The 26,161-nt window shown below is 42.0% G+C and overlaps 1 protein-coding gene across 3 annotated transcripts; it reads left to right on the forward strand.

Annotated features, from left to right (window-relative positions):
* Positions 1–6,286: 6,286 nt before the first annotated feature.
* Positions 6,287–23,030, forward strand: pax3a (paired box 3a). Of its 3 annotated transcripts, none has more exons than XM_026313275.1 (9): positions 6,287–6,371; positions 6,907–7,146; positions 7,608–7,730; positions 7,841–7,984; positions 16,723–16,922; positions 17,515–17,680; positions 17,820–18,043; positions 21,404–21,667; positions 22,811–23,030. In XM_026313275.1, exons 1-9 carry the CDS (start codon positions 6,287–6,289, stop codon positions 22,826–22,828), a joined length of 1,464 nt encoding a protein of 487 aa, XP_026169060.1. In that variant the 3' UTR covers positions 22,829–23,030. The 3 variants fall into 3 exon arrangements, with proteins under 3 accessions (XP_026169060.1, XP_026169058.1, XP_026169059.1); XM_026313273.1 differs by having other exon boundaries at positions 6,907–7,142; positions 7,601–7,730; XM_026313274.1 differs by having other exon boundaries at positions 6,907–7,142; positions 7,601–7,730; positions 17,823–18,043.
* The last annotated feature ends 3,131 nt before the right edge of the window (positions 23,031–26,161 follow it).

Genomic DNA, 26,161 nt, shown 5'->3' on the forward strand with positions numbered 1-26,161 from the left:
TAAGGCTAATTGAGCTCACAACTGCAATTTACACAAGACTGTCATGTATGACAGACCCTCAAAAGTTGCACTGATCCAGGTTAAACTGGATTGTCACATTGTCAACCCAGTCTAAAATAAAAACCATGTTCGCCCATGTTCACAACTACTGAAAACATCTAGAAGGAAAACCACTGAGCAGGCCAGCCGAGCTCTGCAGCCACAGGGTCACATTACATAGAAGTGAAGGAATTGAAGTTGCTTGTTTCACTTTCAGGTGGGTACTTCAACATGCACATTAACCATGTGAGAATGAGCGAAAACAGCGTGAGGACACTGGCAACAAACAAACATAGAGGACCGACTGGCGACGTCGTATTATTGAAGATATAGGCTACACAAAGATGAGGCCCAGAAATAAGAGCACCGCCATGGACAGGAATATGACGCAAACACAGCCGGCCGTGAACGCAACTTGTTTGCAAGTGTGACAGCTGTCGATGGTCGCCTGGGAAGCGACTGAAGAGGCGGCTGGACCTGTGTGGCTATTAGCTGTGTTTGATGACTTCAGCTGCTCCAGCTTTTTGAGCAGGGGCGGTCCAGTCAGCGCCGTGTTGTCCTGGAGGTTGCTAACCCGATATTCCGGTACCGGAGTTCAATGGCGGCACACGGGGCAACCGATTCTCCATCCCCGACTCTCCCTGGATTGCACAGCGTCAAGGCACTCCCGGCCAATGGTGTGGGGACAGCCCAGCAAATTGGGATTGTGACGGTCACGTCGGGAGCAGCAGAACCACAATCGCCCTCCGCCTTGTTTCAGACTATGCTATAGCTGCTGATCCAAGCGGACTGAGGAGCATTTCCGCAGAGGAAAATGCCCGGATCGTGTGAAAAATTCGTCTCTGGGGATGAGTCAGTCCAGTTAGCGGCCTTGGAGTCATCTGGTTCTACGATCACTGACTCGTGTAACCGGCCTGGGGCACAGCCCGTAGGCAGGGACACAGAGGCCTTCATCACGATCACATTATTAAAACTAAACCCCTTTAAAAAATAAATAAAATAAAAGACAGTAATGAAATCCACTCGTTAGATTTGCTCATATTGATTTCCTAGTTTGTGTCCTGTATATAAGGTGGATTTAATAGGCCCATTTAACCGTATAATTAGAATTTAGCGCCCGCAGCGACTCCACAGCATCGTGTTTGTGTCCCCGTGCGCTTCAGCACCACGGGCAGTGGACAGCGCCGTCAGCGGTGACACCTGCAGTGCGGTGCAACAGGAAGCTTCAGACAGGAGGCCAAAACCCAGAGAGCACTGCACGTCTCTCTGTATGGACGATCTGCTGCCTTTCGCTGCTACTACTGCCTTTTAAAATGCCATTCAGAGTGGGACTGCGCTGTATGTTGACATTTTTGAGACTTATTTGTGTTTTCACGTTATTTGTGTTTTCACGTTTTCAGGACTGGGGGGGACTATATAGGCTACACAATGTTGCCTCTGTTGGCAGGTCAGATCATGGCTAGGATACAGCTGTATGGCACAACTGTTGGATGTATTTAGGCCAGAAAAGAGTTCGCAAAATCTACAGCATCTATACTGTAAATAAACCACTATCACGTTACCCCAGAGTACGGTTGTAGGATTTAAAACATGTGCTGCAGTATGTTCTCGTTGAAGCAGAAAATTCAGGTGGATCAAATGTTGGTCACGTGGGGTGGAGCCTTTCACCAATCCTTTCCTTTTCTACGTTTTCTTGACTGCTGATGATTAAAAGCAAAGAATTGCAGAGAAAGTATACCGTGGTTTCTGGCTTCCTCTTTTCACTCTTAAATGCACAAAAAGAAATAGGCAGAATATTTTAATAAAGTGCAGCAGTCTTTCTTTAAGGGAATTCAGTAAAAAAAAAGTCACATTAGATAAATGTTACTGTATAAAGTTAGATGGTATCAGAAAACATAGTTTGAGTTGTGGGATGTGTCTCCATACATTGAGTATGGAATGTGCCCTCTTGTGGCTGAATTGTTGGCATGCATGTTTGCACCGTGATCATTGACTGTAAGACATTGTGTCTATACTGAGTTACAGTTACTAACACGAACAGAGGAATCAGATTAAAGATGCTTTCGGGGAATTCTGTACATTTGAGTAGTAAAATATGTCACAAGTTTTGAAGTATGCACATTGAGAATGTCATAGGGTGGGAACTGTGTGATCAAGTAAGAAACTGAATGGGAATAGAGATGGCAAGGTTTTCTTTTTTGTATTGACTAGTCTTTTTTTTTTTTTTTTTTTTTTTTTTTTTTTTTTTTAAGGCTATGATAACTGATTGTTTTTTTCCATATACGTTTATGCTATATTTTATCAATACATGGATATACATGGCAATTGGCAGTTCAGAAACATTTTCAGCAAAGGATTGCAATGTTACACATATATTTTATGTATTGTAGGGCAGATAAGAATCACACGGGAGATGATGTTGCACGTTCATCATGGGGAACATAAACTATTACATCAGTTTTCAATCCTCATTTGCTGAACTATTAAAGCAGACCTGCATGCCCAGAGGCTGTATGCTTAACAAATGCTCAGCTTCTCCTTCTCTTTTCTCTGACTCACCTGGGTGCACCTTATGGATCTTTGTTATGATAAGTGCGCTCTGTTTGAGTTCCTACTGAAGTGTTGTGGGTCACATGTATTTGATAAGATCAAACACATCTGAGAAACAGTGCCTCTTTTGGAGGCATCTTGTAACAGTAACATCCCAAGGCTACTCAGCATAGAGTGGATTTCCTCATCCTTCAAACCTGTTTCTTCTCATTTCAGATAATTTCCACTCTGTATAGTCTTTGTGAAGCAAAGGCCTTTTGATGTGTTGAGGCCTAATTGCTTCAGGTTAATAATAACAAAACATCAAACATAACTGATGACATGTCAGAGAGTAACATGAGACCAAGATTTTAAAGGCCATAAATCCGTACTTGACTCTTCCTGGTCATTCATAATTTCTATCCATTTGTAAGTCATTTGCAGTTCTTCTGTTTAGTATTCCCCCCAGACTAATAAATGGAAAACCTGTTGAATGAAGGCTTTATTTCAATTAGGGCCACACAGCGTTCTAAGTTTTAGTTGAACTGTTTTTTGCATTCATCTGGCTAAGAAATAGTGTTGCTCACTGTTCCAAATCTATGGCAAAGAAAGAATTGGCAGAAATAATCCCAGTCTCACTCCGATCTGGGAGACAGCAGTATAGAAACTGGTATTATGGCACATTATTCAAAATTCGCTCACAGCAGTATCATGATTCAATAAAGACTAAAGCTAAACACATGCTTTTTTTTTGTTACTGACTGTTATTTTGAAATAGTAAAATCACTATTTAAACCAAATGTATAGTGCATATTAGGGTGATCAGCTTAAGGTATCTATCATTGTGCCTGTCACAGCAGGCCAGAGCTCAGTTTTTCTTTGCTACAGTCCCAATATCTATTTCACAATATGAGGAATGCATGGATGATTAGTTTAATTTGAAGTACAAGATGAAGCAGTTTATTCCCTATAGCTTATGGTCAGATAATCACTGTGATGATTTGATTGCCTACAAATGTCTATCTATATTTGATCTCATGTTAATGATGAATACCAAGCAGTTTTGTAAGTGGTTCTGGAGAGAATGATTTTTTTTTTCCCAGTAGTCTACACAGGCCTTAGTCTGATGCAGTATAGGACCTTATAGGGCCACAGCCAAGATCCAAACTGCCCATGGCTTATTAGGCTATATTAGACTAACTTTATCTCAGGGTAGAACAAATTATTGTATTTTTTCAATGTGTATGGTTTCAGAAATATGGACTTGAAAACCTCTGGCTTATTCTGTGTCTATGCCTGGTAAATGCAACACACACTTTCTTTTCAGGGCCATTTTGTTCTTTATTTTTGATGCATTTTGTCCACCAGCACAGCACATTTCTGACTCAGCTTACCCCTCTAATTGATTTGACATGGTAGATCCAATATCCTTTTCATGATAGTCAAACTTTAGTATGATAACTTTCTTTCTCTCCCCATTCCTTCTTTTATGGACATATAATGTTTCCATGTGTTCTGCGACCATGTGTCATTTTTTACAGTCTTATATGAGGAATAAAATATATCAGGCGACATGCTGTGGGACACTGCATGAAAGTCACTGTAAAGTTGGGACATATAATGAAACATGGATCAAAAACTGTCATCTCACTTTGCTCTCTGTGTTTTTTTTTTTCTTTTTAGCAAACAGTCGGTAGATGGGTCCATTATTGTGATATATATGAAGTTAAAAAACAGAAAGTACTGAGAAATTTGATGGTGATAAATTAAAGCCTTGCCAGGATGCCAGTCCCTATGATGCACCAGTTTGTCTTATAGTACAGGTCATGGTCACCTGCATGGAGGTCACTAAACTGAATCAGCCGGTAGTCTCATATTCCTGGGGGATAAAGAAAAACGTCTATTGGTTTGTTAAACTAATTATTATAATTATCACAGCTCTACAAGCTTCTGAAATCTCCAGTTTTGTGTGTCTATAGTCGGCACAGTGCGCAGTTATTGCTAAATTAGTGGCAACTATCAGCTGACGGTGCAGAGCGTTTTTGCGTGAGGTGTTTTGGGGTGCGTGAAAAAAAAAAGAGATCCTCCTCTTCACGCTAAGAACACCCACATCCACACCATATTTCTCCCCTGACCTCCACTGTGTCAGCGGCCTGGTGGACAGAAAAAGGAAAATTAGGAACCGGCGCAATGCCACGCTTTTATTGCCCACTTTTACTTTTCAGCCTGTATAAAATAGCCTAAAGAAAAGATCATAAGAAAAAAATGAAACATTTAGCATCATATACATCATAACATTTGTGTAACAAAAAGTAAATCTACTACAACACTACAAAACTTTGACTGTAGTCTGATGAGCGTTGCCCTTGTTCACAGCAGGAGCGACTGAACCCTGCTGTGCGCTAAATATTGCAATAACAACAAACTGTGTAAGGGCGCCTCTAGAAAAGTATTACGATAACAACACCACCACCAACAACAATAATAATAATAATAGGGACCTTTCCTATAAGGGACGTGCTGTCATTGTAATGTAATATTTGCTGTTGACGGTCCCGCTTTACTGAACAATTTAAACATGGACATTCAGCCACGTGCCACGCATAGCGTGTTGTCCCACACACTAATACGTCCTCAGGTATTTGACGTGCGTGATTTTCTCTACAGTGAAATAGTTTTATATACTGATGATGATTTTTTTTTTTTTTGACTAACTGGATGCAAAAAAAATCCTTATTTTTCAATTGTTTCTTTCCATCTGTCATTTCAAAATGAACATTTATATAAATTATATTATAATAGTATGTGTATTATATGTTAGGCTACATGTAGCTAATATAACACGCAAGCTAATAAAAAAAGCGACAACCAGTTATATCAACTAGTGCTAGTAATATAATGCTGATATTAATATATTAAAATACCAGTCTGGGCTCTAATAGTTGTTTATTAGTAAACAGTAAACATTAGTGTGTGTGTCTGGGTGTGAAGTTTCATCAGTGTATAAATGCTGTAGGTTATAGAAAAGTTTGTATTTTATTTACTATGAGATTCTCAATGAAATACTAAACTTTTAATATGTTATGTGGTACTTTATATAATTAACGTGTACTATTTTCTTCAGTAAGTTTCATATCAATAAACTTTGTTCCACTGCAGCTGGTTCCTCGCCTTGTTAATGAAGAGTACAATCCACATCTCGGCAGAAACAGGGAAATTGTTAGAATTTATTTAATGGGTTTTATTTAAAGTTGGGCACTTTGTGAAAGGTTTGAAGCTCGTGACACGACAATCTGACCTCATGAGGTCAATCCAGAGAGAAGGGGAGCTCCTGCCGTCCAATCACAAGGCTCCTCCTGCCCCCGAACGTCCGGGTCTTTGACCAATCAGCATGCACAGCGCGGAGTCAGAGGGGACAGCGACCACAGATAAAATGTTTGACTTCCATCCATCCCCTCAGACCATCCTGTCAACCCTCGCAGGGCTGGTAGTAACCTGCGCGTTGATTCAAACTCTCACCTAAAGCCCACAGCGACTGGATACCAGTCAGCAGCACTTCAGAGGGCTTCAGGGCTCTTCTCGCCAAGGCAACCTGTTGCTCGAGGAACAGCGGGTTTGCGTCTGGACTGAAGTCGAAATAAAAGATATTTGGTGCAATTAAAGGAGACAAGCAAACGCAGATTCGTTTTAAGTGTTTCATGACTGAAAGTCAGGAATAATGACAGCGCTTGCAGGGGGTTTACCGAGAATGATGAGACCAAGTCCTCACCAGAACTACCCGCGGGGAGGATATTCTCTGGAAGGTAAGAGACCACCACCGGTTGCTGCTCACAGTCGAAAGAAAATTCAGCTTTTAGAAAACTTTTCAAACTCTAAACCTGTAAAATGTTATTGTCAATTTCTTATTTCAGTTGAGTCTTAAAATATAGTTTTAGGTTGAGTGGTTGAGCCCACACTTTCAGTGGCAACATGAATGGCTGGTTCAGTTTATCTGTATTTTTATATTTCACCATGTAACCTATCGCCTCATCACATTTGAATGTTGTAATATTTAATACGGAGCATTTTCTCTCTTTTTGCCACTGGCTGATTTTTTTTTTCTACTGAGACAAGATTGCATTTTTTCCCAGATTATGTTTATATTTTAGAAGATTGAGGTGTTTAATTAGACAACTGTAGAGTTCAGTAAAGACTTGTCCTAATTTGTCTGTATTTTAAATGCGTAAATGCTCGTGAATGATATCCAGTAACAGTGTCTGGCTTCTCAAGACGAGGCATGTAGTTTAGTCTTCATGTTTTGAGTATTCAGCGAACTAAATTCCGTGCCCCCCTGTCCAGTCTCCACTCCGTTAGGACAGGGTCGAGTTAACCAGCTCGGTGGCGTCTTCATAAACGGCAGACCTCTCCCCAACCATATCCGACATAAAATCGTGGAGATGGCCCATCACGGCATCCGACCGTGCGTTATCTCCCGTCAGCTGCGGGTTTCCCACGGCTGCGTCTCCAAAATCCTCTGCCGGTACCAAGAGACAGGCTCCATCAGGCCGGGGGCCATCGGAGGCAGCAAGCCGAAGGTGAGAGAAACGCGCGGCGTTGTTTTGGTTATCGTGGCTAAAATTTGAAGAAAATAACAACCAAATGATATTAGATGCAGCTTTTCAGAAAAGACTCAAAACTAAGTTAACCCGTGCTTTATAAAAAATAAATAATTGAAAAGGACACATCCTCTTCTATTTGGCTGTAAAACAATAAAAGGCTTGTTTTTTTGTTTTTAATTTTAAAATACGTTATCATCAGTCGTGTAATTCAACGGGACTTTGGTGGACAATCCTAAAGGGCATATAAAATATAAAAGCCAATAAAACGTAATGGAGTTTGGCTTTATAGGCTCCTTTAACATACATAAGTGTTTAATTATTGTTACGTTTACATAATCATCCTAAATCTTAGATTCAGCATATCATATATTTCTATCTCTCCCATATGCTGGGCCTCGCATCTAAAAACTTTTCTGTGCTTCTTCCCACCAAAGCAAAGCGCTTCTCCAGAGGTGGACAAGAAAATCGAGGAGTACAAGAGAGAAAACCCGGGCATGTTCAGCTGGGAAATCAGGGACAAATTACTGAAAGATGGGATCTGCGACAGGAACAACGTTCCCTCGGGTAGAAGCGAAAGTCTGAAATAAAAAAAAATAATAATTACCAGAGGGTTGTGAAAAACTCGTGTTCATTAACTCGGGCCTATGTGTGTGGGTTTTTTTTGTCTTTCTCAGTCAGCGCCATCAGCCGCATCATGCGCTCTAAATTCGGCGGAGCTGGTGATGATGAGGAGGATGATGAAGAAGTGGTGAAGAGGGAGATGGAGGAAAACGAACCGCGGACCAAACACAGCATCGATGGCATTCTGGGAGACAGATGTAAGTTCGTTCATGGTTTTACCTCGCTGTGCCTTAATTCTGCAAAAAAATGCTGAAGACCAAACTGAACCAGAAGGTTCAGCTCTGTTGTGTTTATTTTGGATGCAAGTTGTGTTGACGTAACAACAACAATAATAATAGCAATTAGGCCTATATTATTATTAATAATAATAATGAATAGGTGATATAAAATGATCAGACGAAATAATATTTTTGGTTAACTTGCGCAGAATTAGTAAGATGTGTGCACGCTTGCGCTTAGGTTTCCTGCGTTTAACAAACGAGCAGAGATGTTTTTAAAGCGGATAAACTAACATTTGTCAAACTTTCAAGCCTGAGAAAGTTTTTTTTTTTTTTTTACACTCATCGGACAGTTGAGGATGAACTTCAGGGGACAAAGCAACGACAGTCCATTGAGACCCACACCTCAGTTTGACGCGCACAAAAGCCAAACTCCAGTGAGCGGCTCAGTGGTGTCCAAAAAGACGCCCGGGCCTTTCAAAATGGGGAAAGAAAGGGAGAAGAAATTGCGCTGACAAAAGGCCGGGAGAAGACATTATGAACCCGCAATGAGCGATGAATTATTCAGGGACACCAACGGGCCCAGTGCGACCTGGTTTATAGACTGCTCAAAAAAAGTGCCAATCTGACGGCTCTTCCCATTGTTTATAGTTTGTCTTCAGACTAAAATACGCGAAAAACACAGCTCAGACCTTTGGAAAACACCTGTTGATTTACGACCTGTTGGGGACTGAAGAGTGTTGCTGTATGAGGAAAGGTCGCTGTTGGAGACGTAATGCTGTCTATAGTTAATTATTGATGAGTAGACATTAAGAAACAGGGAGATTATTGTGATATTATCCTGTAATGACCCGTAGTTTTATTCCTTTTATTCGGTGTTGTAGTGTGATTTGGATTCGGTGTGTTCGGTTTTAAGAGATGATAACTTTCGGTCTACAGGAAAATAAAATCAACGTCAACACATTAACACATTTAGCAGTTGGCAAAAGGCTCGTGATTTCTGCCTGAAATGTGGTAGAATTCACTTCAGGCCTTGCGTAATCAAATTGAACGGTGCCGTTAGTTTTGCGCACGGAGCTTTTGTCACAGTCTTTGCGCAGTGAGCATGACGCCTTCAGCCAGTGAGCGCAGGGAAACCCTTCTCTCCACTAGATTAAATCCAAACCTTTTATTTCTCTCCACTTTCATCTCAGACAAAGTCCGCCCCTTTCCTTTCTGCCTAAGGGCGCACACATTCATGCAGTATCTGTGGGCGCTTCCCTCTCCCTCTTTCAAGGGAGACGCATCCTCAATACTGATCAGGCATTTCCCCAGCTAAACTGTTCCCGGACTTCTTTTAGACCAAAGCAGACGATTCAAAATAGAGATAAACGGATCAGTCAATAAATCGACATGTAGCTCTAAATTAATAAGATTTGCACATTTCAATCGTCCTATTAAAATAGTTTTAATATAAATATAATCTAAATAAATATTGAAAAAGTTGTCTGAAGAAAGACAGTTTTCAGTATATCTGTAATTAATACTTTTAGCAGGTATGTTTTTTTTTTTTTTTTAAAGAAAACATATAACATTAGCTGTTTTGCACCAAATAGGTGACATCCTACACGCAAAGAGCTCGAAGACACTTTCGCCCATTGATATACAGAACAGCACTATTTCATTCTTGTGTCTCTTTGTGGAAGTAGTTGTTGTTTTTTTCTTTTATAGCACTTCATTAGAATGTGAAAAGGGTGGTTTGGGATTGAGAGAGTGTCTTCTGGCCAAATATTGATTAAGTAGGTGTTTGCAGAGGCTATTGTTATGGTAGAGAGAGGCCTGTTGCTCTCTACCCCTTTCTCCTCTACCACTATTGTTGGCTTTCCTTAAGTGCTAAGATCAAAGCTGACTCATTTAGATTTATTTGTCTGGGAAAAGGACTGCTAAGGTTTGTGGGATAAAGTATACTGGGCAGCCCCAGGTCTGCGTGGCATTAGCAAGTGGCTGGGACATTGTGGGAAAAGGAGTTTTCCTGGAATGAATTTGATGCTAAGTTGTCTGTATTTCCTTTAACCATTATGTCAATTGAATTTACTCCAGTGTATAGGTTTTAAAGATCATTCATATTTGAGCTGAGATGTATTTGAAAACAAAAATATGTGCACCACGTATATGTTTCTCCATAGAGAATAAGTGGATTCAAGTCAACGTATCTTTTAGTATGCCTGTATATTTTTAAGTGGGAGATTGAATAATCCAGTTGTGCCAAGAATTTGTTTTTGCTATGAGTTTCTGAATTAATTGATAGCATCCTCTCCTCTATTTATTACTGTTAGTACTTTAGCCTCATTTAACTAATTGAGGTAACCGAAGTCAAGAAAACGAAGTAGCTACTCTTGCAGGGTCCATTTATGGCAGTGGGGGTGAAAGGAAGAAAGAAGAAAAAGAAAGCTCAGAAATACAAACAGTCAAAGGGATAACTTTTCTTTAAAGGGAATCCTGCGGTGCCAAATTGAATGAGCCCAGTTCTTTCAAATCTGCCATGGTGAACGCAGTCAACATGTAATAATTGGTTTCATTGAGGTGCATTCCAACAATCTGCTGCCATTCTCTTGCCTCTATTGTCCAGAGGCAGGCAAATAGCCAGAGGGACAGGAGGAATCAAGTGCTGACAAAACATGAAAGATTTAGCTGCTTTTGTCAGAGAAGCTGAGTGGGACTTTGTTTGTGTAAATAAACTGGGTTACTGGCTTCCTGTGACTTTGGCATGGATTTAATTTGAGGAATATTCAGAGAGTAAGAAGAACATAAATATCATATGTAAGATTTTAAAGTACAGCACATTTAAAAGCAGTCAAAAACATGTGTATTATATAAATTCAGAAATAAGCATTGGTAGCTAACTTCCACATGTAGCTGCCTGGTCCGATCCAACTAATGTGATTTTAAAGTTTCATAACTTATACTCTCCTGAGACATGAGAGTACAAACAGGTATATTTCTCTTTCACACATAGAGCAAAGGCAAGTGAGCAGCATGGCAATAACCCACAACCGTAAAGAGACAGACAGATATTACATTTCTAGGAATAGTGTGTTAAGTGTCCTTGTCTTTCTGTGGTACTGGTCCCAGGAGACAGAGGCCACATTGCAACTACAGGAATGTCTGCTTGCAGCCACATTTCCATTCTCCTCCCAGGACTGGATCATGGAGAAATATATAAATATGAGCCTTTTAATAGCAGGTAATGCCAAGTTCAACCCAGAGAATAGACAGGAAAATGATTAGGTAGATAGATAGATCCTTCTCTGTCCCACTTTTCCAATATAAATACTTAACACTTTCACATTCTGTGTTAGTATGATTCTCAAGATTCTCTCTTTCTCAAACTAGAAAGAAAAAATCCACACTGGCTGATCTGCAACTGAATGCAGACTCTATGCTTCATTAAAGCCTCTTTCTCTGTTGGCACCCACATTGTGATTCTCCAATATTAATTCAAAGGACAATTAATGAATGCAAGCCAACTTTGAAGTAATGGGCCGGGGTCCTGCCCTGAGCCGGCCCCTCGGCGGTGATGTACTCTCCACATTCTCCCCACTAACCCCAGAGACACTATGAAGTGACTGAAAGAGAAGCAGTGAGCAATGGAAGGTCAAGGAGAGGAGCCCCAGTAGAAAAAGAGCTCTCTATTTCCTTGGAAGTATTAGCCAAGCAAAACTCTGTGATGGGGAGGATAAAGGGGTGTGAAGAGAAAAGGGTCGAGGGCGAGGGGTCTCTGCAAAGAGGAGCACAATGGGATAGTTAATTGAGTAAAGCCAGACAGCGTTGTCAATCACTTAACTTTGTTTAGCCTCAGTTTTTGTGGAGCTGTTTCATCCACCACATTGCACATTATGGACATGCCAGCAGAACTCTGTTGCTCTTTTGATTAATGTCTTTTTCTCCCGTCTCTGGACAACAAAACTCCACTGCAAGAAATGAACAGAAATTTGGGATTTGAGGTTTTTTTTTTTTTTTTGTTTGTTTTAAATGTGTCTTCTGAGTTACAACATGCACATCCTGCATTTGTTCAAATACGGCTAGTAAAGCAACAACCTAAGGTGAAAATGAGCATACAAACTCAGAAAACTAAAAGAAATGCAGCAATAAACTGGTTAATGAGTGTCTGTAGGGGTTTAAAAAAAAGAAAGCGTGGAATGTGTTGAGTGTTTCTCTCTGTGGGTTCAATGTGTGTGAAGTTTTGTTGAAGCCATCTTCACTGAAGTGCTGTGCAGAAGCTGTGAAAAGGTCAGGGGCTAACCTAGGGTCACTGGACTGTTAAAACTATCAGGCCCCAGAAGGTAGGAGGTTACGATAATGTTTGGGAGACGATGACAACTGACAGACTCCTTAATATCCACATGCCATGTAGATGAATCAGTGTTGGTTAGACAGTTCTTTCACAGTAAATACTTTATGCTTTTATTTAGCCCGCCTGGACATAACAAGGCTGAGATGTGCTGGTTAGTCTCCATTTGACGGGAACGTGCGGCAGAGCGGCCTGTTGCTGCAGCCCTGCGTGTGCAGTTGCTTTGTCCCTGCCCCGAGGGTGGAAATGCCACCATGAAACTGTCACCTAACTGCACCACAGTGGAACTAAATAATAACCACCACACACTGGGCACTCATAATAGCCATGCAGGGCCATTTGTGGCTTTTTGTCATTTCACCAATATTAGACAGAGATACATCTCTCAACGTCATATCGTCAGCTAGTTCTTTGTCCATTAAGTGCCAACCTCCTGCACTTATTCACTTCATTTTTTTTCCTCTTCATCACATCATCATCTCCCTCTCTCTGGCTTTCTCTCTATTTGCCACCCACCCCCTTACCCCTTTTCCCAGGCAGCTGCAGGTTCCTGGGGGCTTTTTAGCAAGTCAAGTGAGCAGCCCACTCACTCCCATTTTTCCCTTAACTGTTAACCCCAGCTGAGCCCATAAGCTGTCAGTTAACTATTCTTTTCCTCCATCGCATCTGCTCGCTCTGGCTCTATGAGGCATGCCACTATTTTATTCAGTGGCCCACTCTTCTATGCTCTGTGGCCTGAAAGGGCCAAATCTACTTCCCTGGGCAAATAACTAGTTCATTTGTCTCTTCTGCCCTTTGTTTTGTGCTGCGAACACATGTCACCAGCTCAATTACCTTCTCTATTAACTGCCCCTGGAGGAAGGGCTAGCCGGCCCCTACCAAGACAAGGCTATAAACAGCCCCATATGCTCCACTTCTCCTTCTCTTTCTATCCGTGGCTCTTCATCCCTGTCCATTCCTCTTTCGTTCTCTTGAATATCTTTCTTCTTCGCCTCCTTTTAATACCTATTTTCATTTTCTCACACTTCACATCATCATTTCTCCCACCTAATGCATATTTTTTTTGCCATTTCAAGCTACACGTGAATTTATACGCACATATGTGCACATGCATGGATGTGCATGCCTCTGCATGTCTCTTCATATTAGCATCTCTTGAATGGGTAGGAGGGGGATGAATGCTTGGCAAGGCGAAGCCTGGCCAGTGTAATGTACACTGTAAACAAGAGCAGTCTTTATTCTCACAGTTGGATTAGTCGATTGGTTTTTTTGGGGCTGTTAGAGGCACTACTGCTGCAGGTGAAGCTAATGGAACTGGACATTCACATCTGTGACCCTCTGGAGTTTATCTTCCCTGCCTGCCAGTCTCCTCTCTTGATTGATAAGTGGTTCTGTTTACCTTGACTTGTGTGTCTGTAGCACTATCCATTTCCCTATTGAATGGATATATTGTGTGTGTGTGTGCCTGCACAGACACAATACACAATTTTGTGTTAATCCACCTCATCTTAAGTTTCTGATCAGTTAAAGGAACCTGTTGAATTCACTTGTTGAATTCAGCATTATTTATTAACCTATGCTGAAGACTGCCCTCTAAACCTTGTTAAATAAATTATCTACTATCCATTCTACTATCTAAACCAGCGTGTTATTGGTTTATTAACCTACATCTTACTTTGTTTTGGAACAACTGTTTTGTGAATAATTTTGCTGCAGCCCAAATTTCCGCTTGAGGGATAATAATCTATCTTTCTAATAATATTCTTGTCAGAGCCACAACCAAACTGTGAGCAGCTATGGAGTATTTTCAGCTCACTATTGCCTCAGAGCTGCAGCGTAAAATTTGATTTGGGTGTTTAAGTAAGGAGGTCGAGGCCTCCCTTTGTGTGTTTAGTATCCTCTTCTGCTGTTTGTTGGGGGGAATGTGTGGGAACAATTCTGCTTCTGTATCAGTGTGCCTTAAAAATCGAGCCACAGCAGCATGAAAGCCATGTTGGAAAACATCAAAGGTGTGGATGCAGTGATGGTTGAGCATGCAGAAGGGGAGAAGTGAGTTGAATGGATGAGATGGAAAGGACAGGTCCCACTTTTAAAAATAACCAGCACCCCTATTCTCCTTAGCTTGGCACCCCACACCCATACAACAGCATCTTCTTCAGGTGCCTTCAGCCTCCCTTCTCCTCTCCATGGCAACCCCCTCAACTCCCCCATCCCCCAACTTTGTGGCCCTCAGGCCATGGAGGGAGGGAATGAAGGGGTGCTCCCCTGCTGTGTACCTCCTCAGCCCCCAGTGGCCCTTCTCTGGACCCTTTTGTGCTCCCTCCCTTTTCTCCCTCCCAACCTTCACTCCCCCACCCATACCCTGGCCCTACAGCCCCCATCTCACCCTACCGCCCTCCCCAACACCCCTGCTGGGCAGGTGACAGGCCCCTGAATGCAGGCCCGGGCGTCCCTGATGGCTCCTACAGATGGAGCGTGGTAATCGGTCCAATAGAGGCCTGCCACAGGCTTTTCCCTGCTAAGATACAAAGGCTTGGCCACATCACTTCCAAAATAAAAAGACCGAGAGTGATAGAGGAAGAGAGCAAAAAGAGAAAGCGCAAGCCAGAGGATGACAAAAGCAACACTGTCATTGCCATTAAGGGAGAGTCTGTGATGCTGTGATGGAGGGTCTTCTCTGTAGTTACTAATAATAAAACACAGAAAAAAAGAGAGGGAAAGATAAATATAAGGGGGGCAAAGAGATCCACCCCCACCCTGCAGTTAACATGAGTTACAGTGCCAATGGGGAGCTTTCTCCTCTGTGGAGTTTTATGAGCTTGCCTTCCCTCCCTCAGGAATCTTTTCGTCATTGGTTCCCTGTCTTTTTCTTTCTTTCTGTGTTCCTCCATCGTTAAAATGGTAATGACCCTGCATGTTACTTAGCTTGCTGTTTTTTCTAGTCTTGTGTGTTGTATACAAATGTGTTCTATTACAGTAGCCACTACTTACTAATCCAAACAATATCAAGGTTGAAAAATGAAAATGATCAAGTTTCATTTTAATGCTCTGTCTTCCTCTTCATATATCCGTTGTATTATAAAATTTGCTCCAACTTGTCTAATGCCTTATCCTTAGCAAAACAAACCACATCCTACTCTCTCATGTGCATGTTCTAGCAGTATCTAAGCTGTAGTTCCCTGTAAGCCTTTATGCCAGCGTGGCGCCCTTAGTTTGACTGTAATAAAGAGCTCTTCTCAGCATCAGAATCCAGTGTGCTGGCGGTCTAGAGCTCAGCAGCATTCCCAGGGACCAAATCCGTGTGTAATGCCTGGTCAGACACACACTGGCAACCGGTACAAACATTTCCTGCTTGGCTCCAGAGGCTCCAGAGGCAAGGGGAGATCCCTACAACCCCCCTCCATGTCTGACTTGGCACTTTTTAATTAAAGCTTTAAATCTGGAGGGTAGAGGGAGAATAAGCAGTCTGGAGAAACAGACAAGCTTCTGTGCTCTGCTGAAACCTTTCTGTTGCCTACACCTGTCTCGCTGCTTTTGAGTACCCTTATTTTTTCTCTCGCAACGTAGATACTCCCTGCATAGCCTGAGCATCGAAAAGGTGCAGTGAACTCTCCTCATGAGGTTTTAAGAGGTCAATCTGGGGTGGATTTGGGAGTGGATTCCAACTCTTTCGGTTTTGTGTGCATCTGTGTTTGACACATTGTCATAGACTACGTTTATTGAGTGAAAGCCCACAGCCCAGACGCAGCAGATGCATGTTTGTGAGTGTGCATATGAGTGAGAGAGTGAGAGATGGGGGGATTGCAGACATTTAATGGCAGACAATAGCAGGCTGTCACGCTAGTTTGTGGAGCCTAATCATTATTTAATAGATGGATAACCTCCCCCTGAAACGCAGCAATAGTCCTCTGTTTCTAGTCTCAAGCCTTTATTGATTCTCTTCTTCTGCTGAATTAGATCCCAATAGCTGTCTCCCAGTTACTCCGTCACTCTCTCTCGCCCTCAACTGAACAAACAGCTTTAAGAAGCACCTGGCAAAAGGCTGCCTGCTCGTCACTGTGGGACCCTATCTGTATAGCGCACAGCATGGCAGAGACTGGGAGAGACACAGTGTCCCAGGGACTGGATGCCCCAGAGGGATATACTCCTCTTTAATCCATGTTCAAGCAGCTTCTGGCTTTTGATCCCCCCAGGAAATACTGAGAAGTTTAAAGGAGCAGGAGCACACAATCTAAAGTGGCTCTGTACCATGTGTTGTACTCAGCATAATCTATTGTCTTGGGCCTGGCTATTGTAGCGCAGCTTAGTATTTACCCAACGTCTCGTTCTGTATCAGTCTGATTTCTCTGTATGTTAAAGTCGCAATCTGTTTGTTTTGCATCTCCAGCCAGTCACTCGGACGAGGGCTCGGACGTAGACTCAGAACCAGGCCTGCCTCTGAAGAGGAAGCAGCGTCGCAGTCGAACCACCTTTACAGCGGAGCAACTGGAGGAGCTGGAGAGGGCCTTCGAACGCACACACTATCCTGACATCTACACGCGAGAGGAACTGGCTCAAAGGGCCAAACTGACAGAGGCTCGAGTTCAGGTTAGACACTTACACAGGCACATGGTTGAACCTGAAAATCCTGGAGACCTAATCTTGACAGCAGTGTAATGTGTCGGCCTGTCATGGATATGTGTCATGTGGGCGTTAAATTGCTGTGAGATGTTGCCACACATTCCTTGCACCCATTAGACATGTGCCCCCACACCCCCTAACACACACACATCCCTCCGCCCTGTGTCTGACCTCCTTCCTCATGCATACAGACACAAACACAGACACACTGCACCCACTGTGTATAAAGACAACTTCATAAAGATCCCAAAATAGATGTCTGATTTAGATTGTGTGCTAATATAGGTTTTAACAGCTGTAACAGCCCTCTGGTGTTATCTGAACCCAGTGACTTGCGGTAGCACACAAAGATATAATGTTTGTGGTTTCACAGCACACTCCAGATGTTAAGATCTCTATCAATTCAGCTTCCTGTAATGGGTCAGAGAGGCCTCGTGCGCACACATTTACATTCACATGTTCCCAAGTACACTCATAAACATAGAAAACCACATAAGTAAGTGAAGTTATTCTATTGGGTTAACAGACAAATAAAAAAACAAACACTTTTGTCTCTCAGGTGTGGTTCAGCAACAGAAGAGCCCGTTGGAGGAAACAGGCAGGAGCCAATCAACTTATGGCTTTTAACCACCTCATTCCTGGTGGGTTTCCTCCATCAGCTATGTCAGGCCTGCAGCCCTATCAGCTGTCAGACAGCCCCTATCCACCAACGTCCATAGCGCAAGGTGGGCACAACTGTGAACATTTTTGATTTGAGTGATGCTTTTACGACCTGATAATATAGAATTGAAAATAGTTTAACAATGGCAGCATTTTTTAAATTTAATAAAAATGAGACTTTTAAGTGAAATGTTTTATTTTCAGCAGCATCTGAGCAGCCCAGCACAGTCCACCGACCGCAGCCTCTGCCCCCTACCTCTGTGCACCAGACTGGGCTCAGCTCCTCAGCAGGCTCCCAGGATGGAAACTCTGCTTACTGCCTGTCTTCTGGACGCCATGGCTTCTCAGGATACTCCGACAGCTTTGTGGCCCCAGCAGGACACACCAACACCGTCAACCCCGCCATCAGCAACAGCCTCTCACCACAGGTTAGTCTGTAGAGTACATTTGTTGTAGAAATACATATAGAAAAAAATACATCTTTGAATACTGGCATAGTGTACAGATATTTACAAAGAAATATTCACCAGTACAAAATGTTGTCATGACCAGTAACAGGAGGCCAGTAGTTTGTGGCCTTTATGAAAGGCACCATATGGAGGGATAATGATGCACACAAACACACACACACATACACACTATTCTGTGTGACATTGCAGTGACATTGATGAAACCTTGTTAGGCTGAAAAACACGGTAGCTTTTCATTTTTGTTTATTCAGACGGGTTGTTTGATGAATTTTAAATGTGGCAAACGTCAGTCTTTGGGGAAGCAGAAAGGACCAGACATGAGGAGGGATGTATGGATGTCGGATGATGACACAAATCAAAACTGAAAAGACAATTATGGTCGATTACACAGTCATCAGTGTCCGTCAGTGGCTCCCTACCAGCCCAGAAGATGGACTAACAAGCGTAAAACGAGCTTTTAACCGCCACAAAAGGTGGCCAGCCCACATGCAATGCATCCTGGGTACTAATTCCTATTTGAGAGAATCTCAGACTCCTGTCAGGCACAGATAAAAAAACTGCCTCGGGGCAGGTTTGTTACTGTGTGTGAATGCCTGAGGATGTATATGTATTGACAATAAGAGAAGAGCTTTGTTGTAGCTCTCAGTGTGCATGGTCAGAAAAGTGATAGGTGGCACCATTGTGGCTGAAGGTATAATTGACTGCTTTGATATATGAGCTCTATTTATGGACTAGAATTTGTTTCCTGTTCAGGAAATATCCTCAGTTGCTTTTAAAACCATTTTGGTTGCCGATATATATATATTTTATATATATAAAATATATATATATATATATATATATATAAAAGATATATATTTTAATCAGACAGATCGAAGTATAGAGACAAAGGTAAAGAGATGCAATAAACAGCAAGCTTCATGGGTTGATGGTTTTAGTATCTGCTAACTCAAAAATCTCTACTACAGCTAATTACTTTGTTGGAGCATGAGACGTATGGAAATCCGCTAGTAGCTGCTGTCCTGTAACATGCCTGTGGTGTGAGTTCACACAGCCACAGGGTCACCAACTGACTTTAACTCCAATAAAGAGGCCAAAAGTGCTGTGGCCTCATGGATGGTTTCAGCATTAACCTTAGTGGGCAGCTCCGTACAGAAAGGACATCTCATCTTGCATAGGGACGGCGTGCCTGGAATGTTTTCTTAGTCTGGAATTGTAATCACGAAATGTTCCAGTGTCTTAATTGATTGGAATGAAGTAATCTATCCCCTTGTAACAAAGTGTGTAATTTATGCAAATGACTCACTTTGTTGGCTAATTTGTTTTAATTCATGTATTCATTGCAGCTGTGTGAATGTATATTGCAATACATTTTTGCCTATTTCAAATGAGGATAGAATTAATTTCCTGATATTAACTTAATAAGTGAGAGGAAATGAGGATTGATTAAATTCTATGACATTGATAGTTAATACAGGAAGACCTCCCTGCACTTAGAAAACTTTACAGCTTCAATTTTCTCGGATAGATCCACAGCTTGGTCTATTTTGTGTCAAATCCTGCCTGGAGTTATCTGGTTATCTGAACTCCAAATTTGTCTATAAAAGCTTCTCTACTCTATCTTCTATTCTCTATCCATCAGGAGATTCAGGGGTTCATTTAACTCCAGATATGGTCACATTAGCGTACCATGGAATTTTGATATGGTTAAGGTTTACTTTAGATAGGTGATATTGTTGTCTAAGCAGTTATCTCTGCATTGGGAGAAGAAGCAGTCAGAGCAATGTGTTCCCCGTGGTGCTGGGTCTCCGGCGTCTCACTGCTGATCTAGTGCATACCAAAGGAATCCTTTCTCACCAAGGAAGCGAGCGGCTGGGATTTGCACCCCCCCGAGACCTAATCCCCGGAACAACCTCAAAACAGACACACCATCGGGAACCGCTGCTGTTTCGGTTGCAGACAGAAAGTGCATGATTGCATGGGCATGTAGATCAGACACGGATCCTTAGACACAAGCACGCACGTGCACACATACCGCAGAAACAGATATTTAATTATAAAAATATTCAAATAAAACTATACTTTGTGTACAAGAGCTTTTTGTGTTTTGCAAAATACTGCATGTGAACAGAAATTCTCTGCAATAAGCATAAAAGTAGTTTAGGTATCAGCCTCATTGTTGTGTTTGTCAGACGTGTTAGCTCCGACCACTCTGACAGACCAACTGTAAATTACATACATTAAAGACAGGTGAGGTTGCCTCCATATGTGTACATGTTCATGTGTGTGTGTCTGCGTGTGTGCGCCAGCTGGCTGTCAGTTGGGAAAGCCTTGTTTTTACATCCTTCAGGGCTACTTGTTCTTCACGTTTTCTTTCCAAGTTATTTTGAGTGTATTTAGTTTTGCGTTTGGCCTAGGCTGTAATTTCTCTTCAGTGAACTGTAACTCTTTCCCTCTAGTGTATATCTTCTTCTCTCTTTCACTTGTTTTGTAGACATTTTCACGACTTTTCTTCTCACGCAAACCTACACGCAGCTGTTCACGATGTATCACTGATACCCCTACACCCCTCACATCAGAGAGAGAAATGCTTACTACACACACACATACACACATGAACACACACTTACCGTTACATACACAATTCCACATATAGGAGAGGTAGTTCTAAGACACGTGAAAACATACCCTACCCGTCATTGTCACCTACTGTTTGACTACTTCACTCTGGCCTTACAAGCATGTGGTAATTTTTGTGCAACAACAGAAGAGAAAGCCAAAAAGTACGTTGCTCAGCAGATCTCTGGACAAATCTGTTTGAGTTCTCACAAATTAATTTGCAAAATATTTGTCTTATTTTACAATAAGCCAAAGCCAGAATTAGGTTATTTCTTTCTTTTCTATCAATTCCAGTTGTAACAAAACTCTAGAAATGTCTTGACAAAAAAAAAAAAAAAAAAAAAAAAAAAAAAAAATTTCTTCTTTAATCTGCTTCCATAAATATGGCAAGGATAACTCAAAAAGAAACCATGAGTGGGCTAACTCTCTAGCCACCATCAGCTCCCCAGTCAGTCAAGCAGAGTAAAAAGAAACCACATGTGTGAAGGAAGTCAGTAATAATGTATTTCTGACAATGAACAAGAGGAAGGGCCTACACTTTAGCCCACCCGAATAGAGTTGATTGAATGATGAAGAAGATTATTGATGGTCAGATTTTTATTAAAAAAGATAAGAGTTTTATATCTTTAGGACTTGTGCCTTTTCTGTTCTGTTCATTTTTATTCTAATCGCCTAGTTTTCCTTTATTCTTCCCTTCAGGTCATGGGCCTGTTGAACCCAGGTGGAGTGCCTCATCAGTCCCAGGGTGACTTTGCCCTCTCCCCGCTGACTGGAGGCCTGGAGCCTAATGGAGGCATGGCCACCAGCTGTCATGCTTCCCAGCGCCTGGAGGCTCTGCCAGGCCTGACCAGTATGCCCACTCTGCCTAGTACCCAGTCTTACTGCCCGCCTTCCTACACCTCCCCAGCTTATGCCGTGGACCACCATCCATCCTACCAGTATGGACAGTACAGTCAGAGCAAGGTGTGTGTAAAACCCCTAAAGTATTTTCTTGTTTTCATAATCATCTGTCGAAGAGTAAGGGGAGTTTACCTATTTTAATTTCTATAATTAAATGTAAATGATATATAATTGATCAGCAGTAATGTCTTTCTATGACCGCTTTTTTGGTTGAGCTGCTTAGTTTAGGTTTTCTGACTCACACCCCCTGTTAACTGAACAGACCTCTCTGATGAGGGAGCTTCTCAAATCACCCTCCTATGTGCCTGAAATTACATGTAAGTTAGACAACACTACTGGCCTGGTTACCTCAGTTTACATTACTATCATCATAGCATCCAAGTGGTGTGATGGAGAGGCACATCAGGGTCCCAACACACACATTTTCACTCACTGTCCTTTCATGACCCCATATGAAGAGCTTGTCCGTCATAACCCTTCATGCAGCTCACCTAGCCATGTAATGACCTCTGTGTAACAACGATAGCCACCTGAATGAAAAGAGCCACTTACCAAAGCATGTGGAGGGTGGATGTGGGTCGGGGTAGTGTGTTGTTGGGACTGATCTAAGGTACACTACCACATGTTGACTGGCCCATCAGTGGCAACATCTTGATGTCATTAATTTAGCCGTTCCTGAGAGAGACCCGCATCTAGCTTTCGGGGGTTTGGTGAAATTTGTGTGTCCATGTGTTCATGTGAGCGCAGGCATGTGTGTGTATAAAGGGAAGGTAAGGGGCTCTTTAACAGGGGCCGATTATGGCCCTGGGCAGGCCAGGATTAGAACCATGTGTCCCACTGGAGGTCAGATTTAGAGTTGTTATTGATCAGTGGAGCAGAGCCAGAGCTCCTATAGGGCTCAGTTTTAGGCTAGTTTTACCAACCACATTAGGTTCAAAGAATGTTCAGTGAGGTTCCCAAAGCTCTTCACCTGTTTTTTGAGTTTTATTATTTAACCTAAGACCCCAGTTTGCATTCTCACCTGCTCTCACCTGCTCTTAAAATCATCTTCCTTCTTTCACAGTCCTTCTCCTTTACATCATTCCTCTAATTTAACCCCAAAATTCACATTTTTTTCTATGTTAACCATCAGAACATTTAAGCTGTTTATATCTGCAGAAAACACAAAAAACAATCTCTTCTGCTTTCTTTCCCTGTGCTCCTCAGGTGCCTTTCATTATATGAAACCCCCAACATGGCCTGGAAAAGAGGCTTCCCCAGCCAGTCTGACATTCATCGCCACAGAACACCCCCACCCGCTGCCTTTGCCAAACGTCCCCAGCCCTGAGGACAGCAAGAGAGCAGTTGGGGTGGGCGAAGGGGTTGAGGTGTTCTCCTTCAGCCGGGAAGGTAACCAGTTGAGTTGGAGGTGTAGTGGCGGCGATGGAGGGGGGTTGACTGGAATAATTAGGACCAAAGGCACAGCCTCTCCTGTTACCTGGCACTCGCTTTGCTTGTGTGCACGTCATGCTCCAACGACCAAGCACGGTTCGTTGTCCATGCTTAAAGAGGAAAAGAAGAGGGGTGGGGAAGAGGGGAGTAAATACATTCAAGATTCTGTATTTGATTTTTGTAATAAGTGGCAGAGATGCAAGTTGAGGTGGACTTTGTAAGCCCCCTCTTCTGATAGGGGAGGGGCGGATTCTTATGGCTGATGCTTATCTAAAGGCCGGATGGTGATAACGTGTTGCGTTCAGCCACAGTGTTCTTCTAAGGATCGCATCTCCACAATGTCTTAGAGTCTTAGACTTCACATTGATGTGATTCTTGTACAAGACATCAGAGATGACTAGACCAGGAAAAGCAGCAGGAACACATGAATCCAAGTGGCCTGGTGGAGTCGTAGTGAAACCACTGCAACCCAAAGAAAGTGCAATACATTCATACCTCATGTGATGTAAATGAACACAGATCAAATGTCCCTGATCAAAAACATGCACTCTATTTTTAAGATCGCTCATTTTGGGTTGCGTGCATCGATCAATCAGGGGAAATCATCAAGCGATGAGAAATAACAGATGTAGTTGTGATGTCATTAAGCCAAAAAAATTCTCTGCCAGTGAATATATTATTCAGTTTGACAGGTAATTTGTGGTTTTTGCAGATTTTTTTTTTTTTTTTTTTGCATGTGGTAAATTAGTTGTTTTTTTTTTATCAGGAACTTGTGAACATTAGTTCCATTTCTTATTTATTTAGTGTTGTTCAAGTGTTATGTCTCCTGTGTACGTCTTGTAAAACTGCTCTTCCGTGCTTAAGTCTTACACAGTGTTCATTATTCATGCTTTTTTGCTTTTTCTTTTGTATAATTTTCATTTACATCAGTGTACAATGATTTTGTTGTAAGTTTTGTGTACAATACAGCACTATTTACTATTTATAATAAACTATATAAAATGCACAAAGTGGGCATCATTTATGTAATCTCAGGGCTGCAGCTACCAATAACCTGTCCTTATTTATTTATTTCATTTTTAGAATGGCTTTAAAATGAGATAGGGGAGCAAAGTGTTTGAATTTGACAGCTTCTACCAATCGTATCAATGTAAAGTATAACTAAAGAGGAAACAGAATACATAAAATGAAAATTAAAGTAATCAATAAAATTCTTTCCTACTTTTATAAGCATGCCAACTGTTTTCCACAGTGTAGTTAAATCTGATATGACCATCATAGTGACAGTGCTCATTACTCATGTACACTCCTGGTGTATTATATCATAAATATATCCCCTTTCTATAAACACTCCTTTTGGACAAATTCCTTCTCCCTGGGGGCTCCTTTACAACTCTTAATGACTAAAGCAGAACTGCTGTAAATTATATAAGCACGTCGGCCCACAGACACACTGGGACATCAGTCACTGACATGGCTGTAGAGGGTTCAGAAGGGCTTGGCGGCACTGACTGCCAAATGGAAAGGAAAACAATGTTCACCCAGTTGGCAGACTCGTCAAAAGCTTTATAGATATCACTAATGCATTTTTATCACTACCTGTCTGTCTGTCTTTTTTTTTTTTTTAACCCCCTCCACTCTGGAGATTTAGGGATCAGGTCTGCAGCTGTCCATGCCATTCATTTGTATAAGGCAAGTGCGGATGCATAAAGGATAATACATTATGATATTTTGATATGCTTTTAGCATTTTTATGCTCAGTTTGTGTGCCCAGCACAATAAGATCAAGGTAGGATCACTTTTTTTTTTTTTTTTTTTTTGCAAGTGTTCAACTTGTAGGACACAGTGAATGAAAAAGCCAAAGGGGTTGCTTTGGAGTGCAGTGTCAGTCAAGCACCAACACACTGGAGACAACTTAACCTTTGACCCCAGCACTCTTTGAAATGAGTAGACTATTTGACCGGAGCTGACAACAATCCAAGCATCTCTGCAGCTTCCAAGCCCCCAAATTGAAAGTGAAGGAAGGAGCACAAAGGCTGAAAAAAAGATTGAGATAGGAAAAAACAGTTAAAAGGGAGGTCTAAAATACTTTGAACTGGAATGTCCTGGCAGAATTGTAACATTTTTAGAGTATGTGACTGAATCTGAATAATTTCTGATTGAAATGACAAACCAGTCTGTAAAAAAAAAAAAAAAAAAAAGTCTTAATTGTGCTTTTATAATGTTTTGACCGCTTCAAGTGGGACAAAAAGGAGGGTGCTTTATCTCTGAAATACCACCTTATCAAGTCTCTGTGAAGAGTGGGTGGATGACTCACAGCGTGCCTTTCCCAAAGCGGTGAGTGACTGCCTCTCACACGTTCTGTTTCTAGTTCTCTCTGTCGCCCTTATCCCTTTTCTGTATAGTTTTGTTGTTGTTTTTTTTTTTTATTTTGACAAGATTTAGTTCTCTGTCTCTTTCATCGGTTTTGATATGAAGCAAATGAACCGGACCCTTCTGCTGTCTCTACTCTCCAGGTGCCAGCAGATTCTGGAGGACAATGGTATCGACATCAATGGGCACCAAATCAACAGGACTGTTTCCAGCACCGCTGTGAGTCCTCTGTCAAACACAAGCCCAGTATCGACCATGTCCAGCTCCAGAGAAACTTACGACAATGCTTACTTTTACATCCTGTTTGTCATGTTCTTCTACTCCTTCCTTGCCATGACACTCTTCAAATGCTTTATACGCAATGACGAGGAAAAAAAGGACCCCTACGAGGAGTTCATGAGCACTGGGCAGCCGTCAACACAAAAATTCAACACAGGCCACATGGCAGAGAACTTTTACTTTGAAGAGGAGAGCAGCCTGTGAGCCATAGGTTTTCTAAGGAGAAGGAGGGAGAGCATGAGTGCATGGGGGGGGGGGGTGTTTTGACAGTCACCAAGCCAGAAAAACGTCAGGGCGGACTGCTCAGGCAAGACCTGCTAGTGATTTTACAAAACCTGTGGTAAGTTCATTTTTCCCCTTTCCCCCTTCCTTTCCATCTGACAATCAGAAATCTCATGCAAACAGGCAGGCTGGCCAGCACAAGGAGACGGCTGCCTCTGATGATCTGAGAGAAGGGTGGAAACATGGAGAAGT

Source organism: Mastacembelus armatus, chromosome 17 (assembly GCF_900324485.2).
Source record: "Mastacembelus armatus chromosome 17, fMasArm1.2, whole genome shotgun sequence".
Lineage (NCBI taxonomy): Eukaryota > Metazoa > Chordata > Actinopteri > Synbranchiformes > Mastacembelidae > Mastacembelus > Mastacembelus armatus.